The 15,447-nt window shown below is 49.7% G+C and overlaps 1 protein-coding gene across 6 annotated transcripts in view; it reads right to left on the bottom strand.

Moving 5' to 3' along the window:
- RBM19 (RNA binding motif protein 19) overlaps positions 1 to 15,447 on the bottom strand; it is a 79,506-nt gene that overhangs the window by 61,256 nt on the left and 2,803 nt on the right. For 5 of the 6 annotated variants that reach the window (XM_082324834.1, XM_082324836.1, XM_082324835.1 and 2 more), the window contains exons 5-19: positions 14,734 to 14,950; positions 13,346 to 13,614; positions 12,756 to 12,830; positions 12,409 to 12,487; positions 11,593 to 11,664; positions 10,711 to 10,911; positions 9,833 to 9,963; positions 9,318 to 9,439; positions 8,443 to 8,539; positions 7,812 to 7,922; positions 7,113 to 7,313; positions 6,476 to 6,593; positions 3,771 to 3,934; positions 2,400 to 2,460; positions 580 to 659 (exon numbers count right to left, since the gene is read on the bottom strand). In XM_082324834.1, coding sequence (XP_082180960.1) covers positions 580 to 659; positions 2,400 to 2,460; positions 3,771 to 3,934; positions 6,476 to 6,593; positions 7,113 to 7,313; positions 7,812 to 7,922; positions 8,443 to 8,539; positions 9,318 to 9,439; positions 9,833 to 9,963; positions 10,711 to 10,911; positions 11,593 to 11,664; positions 12,409 to 12,487; positions 12,756 to 12,830; positions 13,346 to 13,614; positions 14,734 to 14,950 — 1,998 coding nt within the window. Of the gene's footprint in view, positions 1 to 579; positions 660 to 1,638; positions 1,810 to 2,399; positions 2,461 to 3,770; positions 3,935 to 6,475; positions 6,594 to 7,112; positions 7,314 to 7,811; positions 7,923 to 8,442; positions 8,540 to 9,317; positions 9,440 to 9,832; positions 9,964 to 10,710; positions 10,912 to 11,592; positions 11,665 to 12,408; positions 12,488 to 12,755; positions 12,831 to 13,345; positions 13,615 to 14,733; positions 14,951 to 15,447 lie in introns of those variants that run through there. The other variant, XM_082324839.1, reaches the window with a different exon arrangement.

Here is a 15,447-nt window from a genome sequence, read left to right as displayed (position 1 = left end):
GTCTACCCCAAGACTACCTAGGCTGCGGAATGTGAAACGGCCACCCGCGGAAGGTGGGACTCACGGACCGCGGTCACTGAACACGCACAGATTACGCAGAGTTACTCCTTCACATCTGCCTAGAAAGGGATCATTCACCGTTCTAGCAGCAGAGGGAATGATTTACTCCTTCGGAGTGCAGCCAGACCCTGTGGCGTGTGCCACGGGGAGGGCAGGAGGCTAGAAGACCCTGAAGCAATGGCAGATTCACAGAGGGCAGAGCTGAACTCTGCAGCACTAAATACTAAGCAATATTTATTCTCAGTGCAAGTAGGGGCTTGGGTCTCCGTCACCTCTGCAAAGGGAACCTTGCAGAATAAACTCATTAAATTTCAATCATCGCACATTTTCTGCCACCTCCCTACTGGATCAGCGCTAGGAAACGCTCTCCTGGGTGAGGTCTTGTCCCTTTACACACCTCCTTTCCTCGCAAACCTGGCCCATTTTAGAGGCTTTGCCATCTGCACAGTGTAACTCATAGCACTGACATCCTCAGCTTTTCTCTGAAAAGAAATCCGGACTGGCAATGCTTAAACTTACCTGGAGCCGGCGCAGGGCCTTCTGGGCGCTCTCTGGCTTCTTGTACTCCACAAATCCAAAGCCCATCGAAAGCAAACTGCCTGTCAGAAGAGAAAGGGGATGCATTAAACTAGCAGGAAGCAGTGATGATATGAAGCAGATTTAAAAACAAATCAGAAACAAGCGCTGATTGCCAAAATTGGGGGGGGGACAAAAACTAACACCCCAGGCAAAGGGCCAGCCTGCCCATGCCCTGACTCTGACACTCCTCGTGAGCACCTCTTACTGACTCATTTTGAGCAAGACGCTGCTCTATACCAGCTTGTTTTGGTGCTGATGTCGAAGAGGAGATAGCCAATGTTGCACGCAAAACAGATCTTTTGCTTTGCATAATTTCAGTGCAACCTCCTTAAATAAAACACTAAGTCCTACAAAACAACTGCCGGTCAGTGTCAGGGTAAGCGATCCCCTTACGGACACACAAACATTTGTTTATCCAGAGGGCTATTTCCTCATGAGTGAAATGAGACCTTCATTTGGAAAATTTGCCAACTACCCAGACACGGGTGTGACTTTCGTTGCAGGATTACAATATGCAGGTTGCGGTTTGGTCCCCAGAGGAGACATTTCTAACCTGCGACCCCTTCAGAAATTCGTTTTGGCCAACGCTTGACAAGCAGTCAGTTACTGACCGCTGCTGGGAGCTGAGCATTTGAGATCCGTTTCAGTTTGGGCTGCCACATGCCGTATTCCCCATCATCACCAAGTGCAAGCCCCGCGTTTCATTTGAGAGACAAAGTGCCTTGGAGGTCTGCAAGGCACAAAAGGAGCAAACGCTTCTATAAACCTGGGTGGGCAGCTGCCAGTCCCATGCCGAAGGAGGAGACGTCTATTACCTTTCCCTGCACAGCAAAGGTTTGCGGCACCCACGGTCACGCCACACTTCTGAGGAACGCGCTGACCGTATCGACAGCCATACATAAGGCTGGGTGAGGAAAGGAAAAATCCACAAGTAAAACCATAACACCCAGTTTCTACCTTCAAAACCTCAGTGGTGGCAGGCTATAGAGATGACCCCACAGTGACAGAAGGGGATCGCTTTGGTAGGTGGTATGAGATCAGCCTAGAGTCAAATGTCGGCTGATCACGAGCACGCCTGCTGCCAGACACGTGAGCAGCACTGAAGAGTTCACTTTATTTCTTTTTCTTTCAGTAGATCTGAGTTTTCCAGCATCCCATGCAAGAGGAGCCCTGTTAAGGCAAAATCCTGTAAAGCTGTGCAACTCCCTAGCCTAAAACCCAGAAAGAAGATGCAGCCCATCTAGCCAGGCTTGCCTTAAGCAAACTCTTCTCTGTCAAACCACCCAGAAAGCGATTGCAGTCAATGCAACAGGCGTAACCGCTCCTCATCGCAGCCTGCTGGGTTCAAATCTGGCAGGTAGAAGGCAAACGAAGCCCACTCAGCACAGTATTCAGCCAGGCATCCTTGAAGATCCCGGATAAAGCATGTTGTGCGCAGGTTTAATCATTGCAGGGCACCGGTTCCTTTCAACTTGCATCCCGCTCTCTTCTGTGATCCTGAAGGAGGTGGCTTCTCTATCCCGATCTCAAGAGAAGGCCACGTCTCCACAAATCCCACAATTGAGTTTAACCTTCTAGACTGAACCCCAGGGTATTTTGGTTGCTGCTTTCAGCCATTTCAACAGGCACACTTCTAGAAATATTAAGGATTTCGCCAACGAGAACACAAATGCTCAGCCAGATGAATGCTAAAGCAATGCCACACCTGAGCCCTCAGCAACCAGCCGAGGGAAGGAATTGAACAGCAACATCTAGAGTACCTGCTTTGTCTTTCTTCTTGGATATTGTGCAGCTCTTCACAGCTCCCACTTTGGAGAACGTCTGCAAGGAATTTGGACACGTGATTCAGTTCCCTTTGTCACAGGCTTACAACTCGAGTGACAACGTGGCCCTCTTCCAGAGCCAGGAGCACGCGCTCGCAGGCCCACCTCCCCCAGCGCGCACCTGACAAGCAGTCAGCGCAGCTGCATCTTATAAAATTATTTCTGTACAAATATACACCCACGTATGCACAGACTTTTAAAGAAATCAATCCACGTGTTCCCAAAAATCCTCCACCGCTCCTCAGAAAGCGCGCAGAGATCTGGGATGGCTCTGGAGGAACGCTATGGATCACAAGACGCGCTCACACCCAGGTGGGGACCTTAGCGGTGGGCGACACCTGTGATGTCCCTTGAATATGGCTCCCTCCAAAGCCATGCGGGAAGGACTGTAGGGTAGCAGGGGCTGCCCTGCAGTGACGAGCCATCTGCTCAACTCCTTCGTAAAACTGCAGCCAGAAGGCAGAAAAAGAAGAGGGGACAAGTCCCAGGCTTCCTCTGAACATTTACATTTGTCCCCAGACCCAACTGGACCAGGGTGTCTACTAGTACCACAGTCCCAAGGTGGAGGAGCACGGGTCCAGGATGGACAGACGTTGCGCCAACATTCTCGGGCCACGAAATGTGGCTTTTCACACGGCTACAAAAAGTGGCAGAGATGGGAACTCCCAGTTGCTTTTCCTTATTTTGCTATTAATATCCCATATGGCTTTAGAAACGCTACGATCTCTCCCAAGTGTTTTGCTGAGGTAAAGCACAGACAGCTCAATGTTGGTAGAAGCTCAGATGAAAAGCACATCTCAGCGAAACCATCATTTATTTCTTTATTGCCTTAACACACAAAGCAGTATCACAGCTGCACGAGTGCTTGTCCCAAGGAGAAGCGTTACAGAAAGCATGGCAAATGAGGAGTCTTAGAAGATTTCCTACTGCCTCCACCTGTCCCGAGGTGGAATTAAGCCCCATCAAAACTGTTTCAGATACGTTTGTCTTAACCGACACCTGAAACCTCAAAGCAGAGTTCCCACTCCCAGTAAAATCCAGTGCTCCCTCATCTCCCATTAGGTCATACTGGCTGCAATTTAACTCCTTTAAACACTTTATCCTCAGCACAATGGAGGTGGAGAACAGCTTGCCCCTTGCCTTCTGCAGCAGAGTAGAGCCCTTTCTTCTAGCCCACGCTGAGAGTGGGGGCTTTACTCCATCAGGCATCTCAGTTTGGCCCTCAACCACACACTCAACCCTCTCCTGCTCCATCTGAGCAGACCATGCTAAGCAAAGCGCAGCCCACCCTCCTCGCTTATGGCTCACCTCCTTCAGCGTGTCTTCCGTGGTGGCAAAGTTCAGGTTTTTGATGAACAAGGTACACCCGGGAATGCTTTCTTCTTCCTCCTCCTCCTCCTCCTCTTCTTCTTCCTCTTCTTCCTGCGCTGCTGTTTTCTCTGAGCCCTTGATAGCTGTGTCAGTGTCATCACCTGAAACAAAAAGAATAAGCCCAACTTTGTAAGATGTAACAAAGCCAAATTTTGGAGGAGGAGCTTGCCCACTACCCCAGCCAATAGTTACTACTCCAGCAGGAACAGGCCACTTCTCTATGGGCTCTTTGTGGGTGGACATAGACTGAAGCAAGCTCAACACACAGCATATGAACACGGTCCCATGAAAACTAAAATACTGCTTACTCTGAGTGTAGAAACTCCACAAACCTGCTTCCCCAGCACTCAGACAACCTCACATCAAACCTAGCCGGACACCTGCTGAACTAAGCAAGGGGCCCCAAACTTGCTTGAGCATCCTTCTGCACTGCTCTGAAACCTCATCTCTTGCCAAGACGTATCCGCAGGATGTGAAATAACGTCCCCATCAGCACGTGAAGGAATATGGTCTGTTAAACCCAAACACATACTGAAGGGCAATGCAGAACTGCACCCAGCACAGAGGCTGTGGTCTTAAAAGGCTTCACTACAGCATTAACACTTCCAGAGCCATGGGTTTATACTCCGTGACCCACAAACCTCGCTCAGGTCAAAAGCAATGCACGCTATTTTGTACAAACCTTTGCGATTCTGCAAAGACAAATCTGTAAAAAGAAAACCAAGTAATCAAGCCGCAATTCAGCAGAGAGCGCAACAGCTTCCTCCGGGGCGCCCAAGCCCCACGATGGAGCTGGGAGCACGCGTCCACAGCTGGGAAGCTAACAGAAACCTGGATACCCTGGCTCAATGGGCAAGTCTGCTGGTGTTTGCAGTTGGTCTTAGCAAGGAGGGAGGCTTTGGCAGCTGCATTTTGGCGCTTTCCATCCATTTCCCTCTCTTCCCAACTTCTAAAACGGCTTAATAGTTTCTACCGTACTTAACGCGACGAAGAGGCCTCAAAGCTACTGAGGACACACAACAGGGGAGAGGAGACCTCTTAGAGCCTGCTGCAGAGACTGCAGCGGGACTAGGCCCTTATTAGACATCAGAGAATACACAGGAGCTCCCTCACTCTCTCTCATCCACTGACTTACCAACTCCTTTCCTCGCTAGACCACGCTTGCCTTTTAGAGTGGCTTCAACCCCTACAGCACAGCTGACGCTGTGCTCAGAAGGGACAAACTACGCATCTCCTTTTGGCATTAACACCCCCCCTTGGCGATTCTTCTAGGCTTATTTCTCCCTCATTTCGTACGCGGAGAGCCTGCACTGGGCCAGCGGTGTACAGAAACCCCCAAGCTCCATCCCAAGAGCTGTCTTTCCCTACGTGGCTCCATCTGGCTGCCCTCCCTGCCCCCAGCACCACGCAGCCCAAGCCTTTTTGGTCGGGTGGTCCAACCCTCCTCGCTCCAGCCGGTGGGGTATCTGCCAAAAAGGCACAGAAAAAAAGAAAAACCATCGCCTTTGCCTTCAAAGGCTTGTTTGAGGAAAGCAGAGGGAAGAGATTCAGTGAGATGGAGGCGGGACGAAGAGGTGTCTCCGTCCGTGGCTGGCACAATATAACACGGCCACCTGAAGCCCTTTTGTGAGCGAGCCGTTCACTGCGCATCCCCTCCCTTCCCTCTCCCAGATCCAGAGGCTGGCAGCAAAGACCATTATCAGCCCCGAGCAGCCTTCCAGGAGCTCCTGCGCTTAAAGCCCTTTATCTCCAGGTGAGGGTCTCGGTTACTGGGAGATAAAAGTGGCCCCCCACCTCCCCACGGCTCCAGCCTTCCCCTGGGGCCCAGGCACAGAACGGCAGCCCGGGAAGAGGCTTTTCAGCAGCTTTTCTCCCCCTTCCCAAAACCTCAGAGTGAGTCCTGAAATAGCTTCTAGCAAAACAAACCTACATAAAGCCATGCTCCTCCAGCCTCCTCTTTTTCTTTTTTAAAAGGATCTTGAGAGGTTTTAAATATACAGGCAAGATTTTATTTTTGTGGCCCCTGGGATGGGGAGAAAGAGGGTATACTCAGGGAGGGAAGATCACGTCCTTGCAGTGGGAAATCACCCAAAGCACATAGTGGGGCTTGACACAAGAGCAGAGAAACACGTACAGGGACCCGCAGCCTGTCACCAGTAAGCCAGCCTCTCCATCCACCCCTGCCCAGTACTCCCATTGTTGCAGCTTGCTTGGCTGCCCGCGGGCAGGGACAGTGTCCTTGCACAGCGCACAACCGCACACACGCTCGGGGGGTCAGGTCCAGCTTACAGACAACAGCTACTGCTCTCCCGACGGCTGCTGCCAAGACCTGACTGGACCAAAAATCTCTTCCCAGAGCTCACGTTAGCCCAGTCCAAACTGGACCTGTGCACTGCAAGCAGCACTGCACTGCCCAGCCTCGTGCAGGAGGCGAGGAGGGCAGGGGCAGGAACGAGCACAGCGCTTGTGTGATATGATCAACTAACACGCCGCGCAGAGAGGGTGACCCTAAGGGCTGTGCAGACGGCTTCGTGAGGCTGGTTCCATCCCCAGAGGGTCAGGAATATCAGCATTGCTGCTTTACATATAAAGGAGCGGCGAAACAATCAGAGATACCTCTGTCCCAAAGTCAAAGTTCTTACCAGGTACCAGCCTTGCTTTGCCCTCCTTTTCTGGAGCCTCAAGGGTTTTCTTCTGAGGGGCTGGGCTGAAGAAGACACCCATTGGAGCCCATTCCAGATACAATGGCACGGAATGAAACTGTAAAGAGAACAGAGGAGAGATATGAAGAGTGGAGGGTAAGGCCTGAAGAAAAAGCTCTGCTCTCAGCTTTATTTTCCTCTCACTCTGTAATGGAAAACAGCAGTGGAAAAGCTGAGCAACTTTTTCAGCTGGCTAAACTCTCTTTCACTGAAGGACAGTCTGTATCCAGCCTCACACAAGACCACAGTCTACCACGTACTGCACTCCTGTATTGCAAAAGGTAAAAGAAAACCTCTCCAGGCCACCGAGGCTTTTCTAAATGTGTCACGGCCCCCTCTTCCAGCTGTCTTCTGCACGTTGAGAGCCCTACTCAGCCACTGCTGCACAAGGATGCACCGGGCACCTCCCCAAATCCAAGGGACAGAGAGCAACAGCAGTGGCTCTGGGATAACTCCCCTCCCTCAACAGCCCTCTGCCCCTCACATTTGTAGCAAGCCCTCCTTTCTGCAGCTTCACAACTAGCCGAGATCCACACGCTCCAGGCAGCTGCCTACCCCTAGCCCTCGCCACGCTCACCTTGGAGTAGGCCAGCTTGGTGAAGGCTTGCTTGGCCTCAGTTGGCTCCAGAAACTCCACAATGGCCGTGATGCCTCCTTCTGGCAGCAGCACGCGGCCCAGGCTGCCGTGTTTGCCGAAGACGTCCTCCAGCTCCGCTACGCTCGTGCCGGCAGGGAGGTTCTTTACCAGGATCACTGTTTTACTCCGCTCACCAGCAGCCTGCCACGTTTGGTGGGGGAAGAAAGGAGAGATGGGATTTAAAAAAGCAAAACCCGGTATGTTGCTAACTGAAGATTTCAAATCCAACACGCCGTGCTCTCTCGCTCCACATCACCCCTTTCCAGGATCCAAGATGGCCAACAGCCATTTAGAAAACACTTCCTATAAGATCCACACCTCAGTACAACCTCCCTCTTCCACAGATGCTCATGTATGGAGGTTTCAGCTCCAGATCCACCCTGGTATGGACACAGGACTCCTCCTCTGCCTACAGCAAGCTGACCATCATACTATAAGCTGTCCTACTATCTCTTTCAACCATCCCAAGGGCAGTAGCATTTTCAAATGGACAGAGCGTTTCCTAACCCATGTAAGGGTTCAATCCTGCAAGATGCTGAGGATTTGATGATTATTTTCAAAGATAGCTGAGGATGCTAGAACTTGGCCATCATATAAAAGAGGTAGGTCCACACTGCTGCCTTCAGCTGGGCATCTCACCTGACTGAAGGAATCCAGGCTGACTCCATTTTCAATGAGGAACCGGCGAATTTCCTGGACCAGCTCGGTTTCTCCCAGAGCGACCCTCACCGCCACACTGTCTTTACTCTCCTGCAGGCAAGAACATCAGTTGACAACGTGACAAACTCAAAAAGAGGGGAGCAAAGAGCCTGATCCAGGAAGATGCTGGGCACCTGTTCCTGCTGCTCTCATAAGCAGATGCAAAGGGAATCTGGCAGAGAGCTCGAAGTGCTCTCTGCTCCAGCTCCTCTGAAGCTGCTAGGAGTTTTGCTGTTGGAGTCAGAACGCTTCCCAAAGCAAAATGAAGTTTCCAGGAAGGATCTGAGCTTTAGGTTGCAAATTCCCAACAACTAGTTACGTAGAAATGCAAAATCCAGTCACAGAAAAGCAGAGTGGGCAGGGCAACTGGGAGTGTGACTTTGTCTTCCAGTGAAAAAGGGATGGTTAGGCTCAGATCCCACAGAGAGGCTACAGCACCACGGATCTCTCCGCCTGTGTGGTGTTCGTGGATACACTGAGGTTTTTGTTGCAGAAAAAGACCAGGCAGGCCCTGGGCATGAGGAAACAGCAAAGTGATCTCCCATCCCAGGTGATCAATAACCCAACTCACATGATCCAGCACTTGGCTTTTGGAAGCATTGTACTTCTGAGCAATGGCATCAGCCACGGCGTTTGTCCCCACAAACAACGTGTTCCAGTTGTGAGAGCTGGAAAGAGAAAGAAGAGGCAGGTCACACAGTCCCTTCTTCCACTAGTGTCTCTCTGTCCTATGGTCCTGGGAAAAAACAGCTATTGAACGCCACTGTTAGCAGCCAGGATGAAAAGCTAGAGAGAAAGAAGGGCAGACGATCCTTAGAGATGGGTCAGGACGAGGGAGGCATGACCGGAGAGGCAACAGAAAGGCAGCAGCGCAGGCAGCTTTGCTCTTCCTCCCTAGAGGTCACTGGCCACAGCTCTGCCGTTACAGCTGGAAGTTCAGACGTTGGCTCAGAGGAACGCATGGTTTTTTCAACTAGTTTCCTAAAAGCACAAAGTCTGTGCGACTAAGTTTGCATTCCTTTCCCTTCGAGTTTGCAAGTATTGGCCACTTTCAAACTAATTTGTCACACAGAAACATACAGTTCTTACAAGTTTTATAAATACAAGTGGCCCAGTAAAGGAGAAAGACCCAACTGATCTGAAACCACTACCCTAAAGAATTACAGCATCAGCCCAACTTTTGTTAGACATCAGAGAAATAAAGTCATACACCAAGTCTTTGAAAACCACGTTTCTCTCAATTTCTGCTGCTCATTGAACTACCAGAGCTACTTGGACAGAGGAATCAAGTAGGTCAGAGATAAAGGAAACAATAAAGCATTTGCTGTGCAGCTTTCAGGCTTTGGTAATCCACACAAAGACCCTGCAAAGACCCCACATGCATTCCTGCCACTCAGGAGTTTGGCAGGTTGTGTTATCTTGCCCCACTACAAGACACCTCTGAACCTGGCACTGTTGGCTTTGTCCTTGGCCTCTTTCTGCTTTTTGTAGGAGGAAGACTCTTCTGCATCTACATCTTCGATTTTTTCCTTTTTGATTGTGGATGGTAAAAGATGCATCATTCTACCCTAGAAGAAAGGAAGAAGAGGTCCAACAGCTCTGAAATAACCCACAGAAGTTCATGAACTAAGCAGAGTTTTCTGGCGCCTTTCCTAGTCAAGCAGCCTAGGTGGAAGGAGGGAACCTTTCTTCCCGAAGGAGACATTACTGCAAGTCAGAGTAGCCACACAACGTGAGAGACACAGACTCAGATCCCCGTCTCCACCTCTAGCTCAGACTTTGGTGCCTGGGAGGCTGTTCAAACCAGGCTACTCTACCAAAGCAACCGTGTTCCCGTACAGCAAGGCAGGAGAGACTCAACCTTTTCAGCAAAGCACAGAAGCAAACACTTGGCCACGTTGCTAACAAACATTCCCACCAGCCGCAGTCCCACAGCACAGGCAAACCATCCGTCACCGTACCTGGAACACTTGCCCATCCATTTCTGCGTAGGCCTTCACCGCATGCTCGGGAATCATATAGGTGATGAAAGCAAATCCTTTGGGTTTCTTGGTCAGTCTGTCTATAGGGAAATGGATCTCCGAGAGCGGTCCTGCAAAAGGCAAGGCTTTACCGTGACAGATGTCCTCGCAGCCATCGGAGGCTCTGAACTGGCGCTTTCTGGCCAAAGCCGGGGAGGAGGGGAGCCAGGGAGGGCAGAGCAGCTCTGGATACCGCAGAGGGTCTGCGGTGAGCCACCAGCCTGGGTGAGGAGCTGCTGGCTGCAGACTGACAAGGCGAGCTCAGCAAAAGCACCCCAAGTGCAGTCGCACACTGTGTGGCAGCTCACAGGGCTTCAACAAGCGACACAAACCAGGCAAGCTCTGAGTAGCTGCACTTACCTTCCGTCAGGAATAAAGATTTCCACAACCTAACCCTCTCTCCCCCCAGGACACTCTAATGCCAAGACAACCTTAAATTTGTTCAACTTTGAGCTAGAGAAGGGAAGCTTCAAGCTTCCACCTGACATGCCAAACGTGAACATGAATTTGGGGTGTATCTCAGAGATTCACCTCCTACCTACAGTATTTAGAAATCTCCTGCGTGATCGGTATTTCATACAGCAGGTGCTTTTGGTTATCTTCTCCTCCTCCTCATCCCACTAGGACTCAGAGCCTACGCTGACGGGCAAGAGCTTCTACTGCTGCATCAGAGATGCAATGAGAGGGATGAGGGCAGACGCACACGGCATCAGGTGTGGGACACAGAGCTTCGTCCGTTCACACCCAGCAAGAAAACCTCTGTGTGCCCGAAGGAAAGAGGGAGCCCTGCAAGTCCCAGCCCCGCAGCAAATACTTACCGTACTTGGAAAAGATCTTCTCCAAGTCCTCCTCAGTGCTAGTAAAGGGAAGATTCCTGACAAAGAGTCTCCCTGATTCAGACAAGTCCTCTTCTTCCTCATCGTCCCTCTTCCTTCTTTGCCATGGCTGGTTATCAGGTTTTGCTGTAACAGCTTCTTTTGGGGTATTCCCACATCGGAATACCTCAACGCATCGTCCACCTAATCCACAAACACACACAGAAGCACATTAGTTGCTTCCCAATCAATATCAGCGCGCAGAGCCTGGGCTTACAGCAGTGACACAAGCAATTAGGATTCCACAAGCTTTGAGCAGAACTCTGCCTGCTTTTAAAAAAAAGGGGGGGTGGAGGCTGCAAATGATCAGTCTTCATAAAAACCAGGGTAACATTTGTTAGACAACTCCACCGCCTCCCTTCCTTTCAGAGAGCTCCAGCCTTTCTGCCTGCGCCAATCGAGTCCACAGGCTGCCACATCGATATTCCCATTCTGCATATGATTTTTGGAAATATAATTCCAGTAGTTCCACTACGGGCTAGGCCCAGAACAGGTTTCAAACACAGGCTTACAGAATCATTTGTACAAATCCCCTGCACTATCCCAACCAGATTTAAACAGCATCATTTTTATACAAAGAGCACGATAAACTTCAGGCACGTGAAGGCCAAAGAGCAACACACACAGCTCAGGCATTTGCCAATTCTACGCTGTTCCTGACACGGCACCTGGTTTATTTTGCATCAGCTGAGCGGAGGAAACCACCCCCACCATCTGCCTGGGAAAAACTAAAACAACGGGAGATATTTCTGCAGTGAACGCTTCAGCAGCTGAGCGCCCTGCCATTGACACCAGTCAGAACAAGAAGGAACAAACAGCCCTTACCTATGTATTCTTTTTTTCGCTTCAAGGCCCTTTGCACTTCTGCTTCACTCTTCAAGTCAACAAAGACATAACCTTGGAGGAAGGAAAGGTTCAACTGAGCATCATGTGGGGAACACACAACCACTAATTGGCTAATTAAGGGTGAACTGGGCTTTCTTTAATGTAGATTCCTATAGATAAAGCATTCAGCTTCCATTAAAGTTTCAATCCAGCCTGAAAATGGCCATGGCAGACTGGAAGGCTGCCTTTTGAAAGCTTATTCTCTACATACAAACCAAAGAAGCCTGACTTAACAGCTGAAGTAGGCTTTCACAGGTGACTCCAAGAGCAAATAAAAGGTGCATCCACTGTTAGGCTATGAAAAGAAAACAGCATATAGCCAAGTTCCCTGCCAGCTCTGAGGACCTGCTCCCCACTCTTTCTGATGGGTACCTCCAGGCTGTCAGGAAACCCACCTTGGTTAAGGACTGCTCGGCAGCCGATATGCACAGGTCAGCCAAGTCCCTGGGTGCTGCTGCAGCTATCCCAGAGGAATACGCCTTTCCTTGGCATAGTTTGGGATGTTTAGGAAAGTTCCGGAGGCAGATCAAAGGAAAGGCTCCTGCTGCTACTCCTAAGGGAGCACAGCCAACATTACTCTGCCCACGGCATCCTATGGACAGCAACTAGGGCAGGTGAGCTGCAAAGTCACAGAAAGGTCTGTAAGAATCGGGACACGAGCCAGCAATTTGGAATTGCAGATGAAAAGAGCAGAGGTGTGATTGAGAAGTCCTCTTAACTCACAGATCCAACCCCCCTTCCACATACACACATTACCTGTATTTTTCCCCTGGGCATTTTTTCCTATCCGGATTGCCACTGGCTTCAGAGGCAAGAAGAATTCACGAATCTTTTGCTGCAGGAAGAAATATAATTGTTTAAATAAGTTCTCAGATACAGGAAGCAGCAGGTTTCAGACTCAGGGTTTTTTATATACACTATAAAACCACTACGTGCAACATACAACATCTCTGCACAAAGCCAGTTCAAAAATTTCCCTGACTGCCCATACAACCCTCAAAACAGCTCCGTAAGTGAAGACAGAAGCCTCTGCAAAGATCGCGCCGAGTTACAGACTGAGAACACCCTGCAGCCTCCACTGCCAGCTTGGTAACAAAGCTTACCTCAGTGATGTTCAAGGGGGCTCCACGGAGTTTCACCGTGTACGGTGTGCTGGCTTCCGCTGAGCTGCCTTGGTTCTGGACAGAAGGATGGGGGGAAAATAAAAAAGAAGCTGAGTGAAAAACAGCAGAAGTCACAGCACAACAAGCTGGTCTTGTCCAACAAGCAGGAGGCTGAAGCGTGGGAGAGAATATCAAGAGACTCTCACAACTGCATCAGCCCGGGCAGGAGGTGCCAGACGAGGGTGCAAGGTTTGGCTGGGTTAGTCAAACCCAGCCGCTAAAAACTGAGTTCCGCAGAACAGCCTCTCCTGCAGACAGAGACGGACACAGGAGAACCAGAAAAGCTTCTGAAAAGGGCACTAATGGCATTTGTTAGGAAGCCCCCTTTTCTGGAGGGGGAAATTCAATCAGCACTACAAGGAGATCCAGCAAAGTTTTCTCATGGCTCCCACTCAGCGAGCCAAGAAAGCCGGTACCTCGGGGCTCCCGCAGACTGCAAGCTTTCAGCTCGTGCCTGGGGTGACTGGCAGACACGTACTATCCCACAAAGCTCCTGCTTTAGATAAGACAAAATTCTAATCCAGCTATACCTCTAGTGTGGATCCTTTTTTCTTCTTCTCCACCGGGGCGCCTTCCTGTGTTGGTTGGGCTTTTGGCTTCCCCCTTTTATCTGTGTGGGTGCCATTGTTTTCTGCAATGTCCGAATCCTCCTCTTTCTCACTTTCCTCTTCCACCTCCTCACTCTCTGTTTCTTCCTCTGTACTGGATGAGGAGGAAGAATCCTTCACCACTTTAGATTTCAGGTAATCCATATCCGAGAGCTCTTTGCTGGTAGCTGCCTTCTTCTCCCCTTTCTTTGCTGTCAGAGAGGAGAGACCAGAGAATTTTAGCACACAGATGCTGCTGCTCTCTCCCCAGCCAGGTAAAAGCTGAGAACTGACACAATCACGAGAACCACCTTCCTCTCCTCTACCCTTTCCATGGGAAGGAAAGGCTTGAGAATAGCAGAGCAATCTTATCTCAGCACTTCCAGACTGATGGTCTGGATCACTGTTTATCAAAGCAACAGTTCATGTATAAAACAAATTAGAAAGGAGCTTGAGGAACATCACGGCAAACTACTTTGTCTCAATCTTAGCTAAATACTTCAAGCAGACCCCAGAGGGGGTTTTCAGTTCTTCAGTTTAGTTTTGCAGGGTAAAGGACAGAGGAAGCTGTTTCTCCAAAACACCCCTCCATCCCCTGCCAAAGATCAACTGATCACACCTGCATTTTAGTTACCCAGAGAGAGACGAGGAGCAGCAGGGAAAATGCCATTCACTCCAACAGAACAGCATAAGGAAACACCACGTAGGGAGAAAGAAAGGCTCCAAAACCACACTCACCACTGGTGCAGGGACACTGGATTCTAAGACGACATACACCAGACTGCAGCTCAGACTCCTAAGTTAACCCACTACTCCACTAGATACAGTTCTCCTTTCAGGATCCAAGATACTGAACTCCTTCCCTTCCTATCAACTCTGACAGGGCCCAAGGACACACCACCGTTTCCAGAAATATGCATCAAAGGCAGACCAGACAAGTTCACAGACATCACCTACAGGTTACCAAATAAACAGAAACCACATCCAGCTCTGGAAATCCTGGAGATGAAAACGGCTGCAGGCTAGGAGAGCATTTAAGGGAAAGATGCAGATGTTTGCCATGTTACCCGTCCTTAGACATTGACTTAAGGACCCAGGGGAAAGCACAAATGCCCTTAATATCAGAAGCTGCTTTCCCACATTTCCCCAAATTTGGGAAAACAACCATACATCCACAGCACACAGAACGAGTCTCATGCTTGAGAAACCGCCTTCCTGGTTACGCTGGCTCCATTTGGAGGCAGGACTCGGAGCTGGGTCTGCTCAGCACACCTGCCCTCACATTGACTGAGACAAAGACAAAAGCAAAGGGTGATAGCTCCTTTCGGTACCTTTAGCTTCCTCCTCATCTTCAGAGGGTTCATTCCCATCCTCCTCCTCCTCACTCAGCTCCTCAGACTCATCTGAATCAAAGTTGAGATAATCAGCTACAGGCTTTGATTTTCCCTTCTTGGGCTCCTCTGCCAAAGTGTCATTAGCCCAAGTGGCCACCTGAGACCGTTTCTGGTGAACCACCAAGAACTCCTGGAATGTCTTGTCTTCTTCCAGCTGTTGAAAAAGAAACCAAGCAGACAAGCTGTGAAGACAGACACAGGAGAGCTAGGGGCAAGTTTTAATTCAAAGATATCATCTCATTGCCAGCGATGTAAAAAATCCCTAAGACACTCACAAGGTGAGCACTTGAAGTGGATAGTCTTCTCAAGATCTCTCAGTCCTACTCTTTCTTTTTTGTAACTGATGTTTAGAAAGGAACGTAAAGAAGAAAAGAAAACATTAAAAAGAGGAAAAAAATGTGCAAGTTAAACATGACAAAACTCACGTATGGTGAAAAAACAGAATTGTTGAAACAGGGTTGTCCTGGATGCAGTGCTCACACAGGAGCAGCCGACAATTAAAAAATTGGTCGCCAACGTTGGGATTGTTAAAACCATGGTTTGTTACAGTAAAACTGGACTGTCACGGAGCTGGTTAAATCATGCACGTGGCCTGAATTAACAGCACCAGAAGCAGCACAGAAAAGTTATTCAGCTCTTGCTCTTAATACA

The sequence above is a fragment of the Platalea leucorodia genome (genome assembly GCF_965183815.1).
Source record: "Platalea leucorodia genome assembly, chromosome: 12".
Classification (NCBI taxonomy): Eukaryota; Metazoa; Chordata; class Aves; order Pelecaniformes; family Threskiornithidae; genus Platalea; species Platalea leucorodia.
The sequence above is the reverse complement of the archived record's forward strand: the minus strand, read 5'-3'. Positions and strand labels throughout refer to the sequence as shown.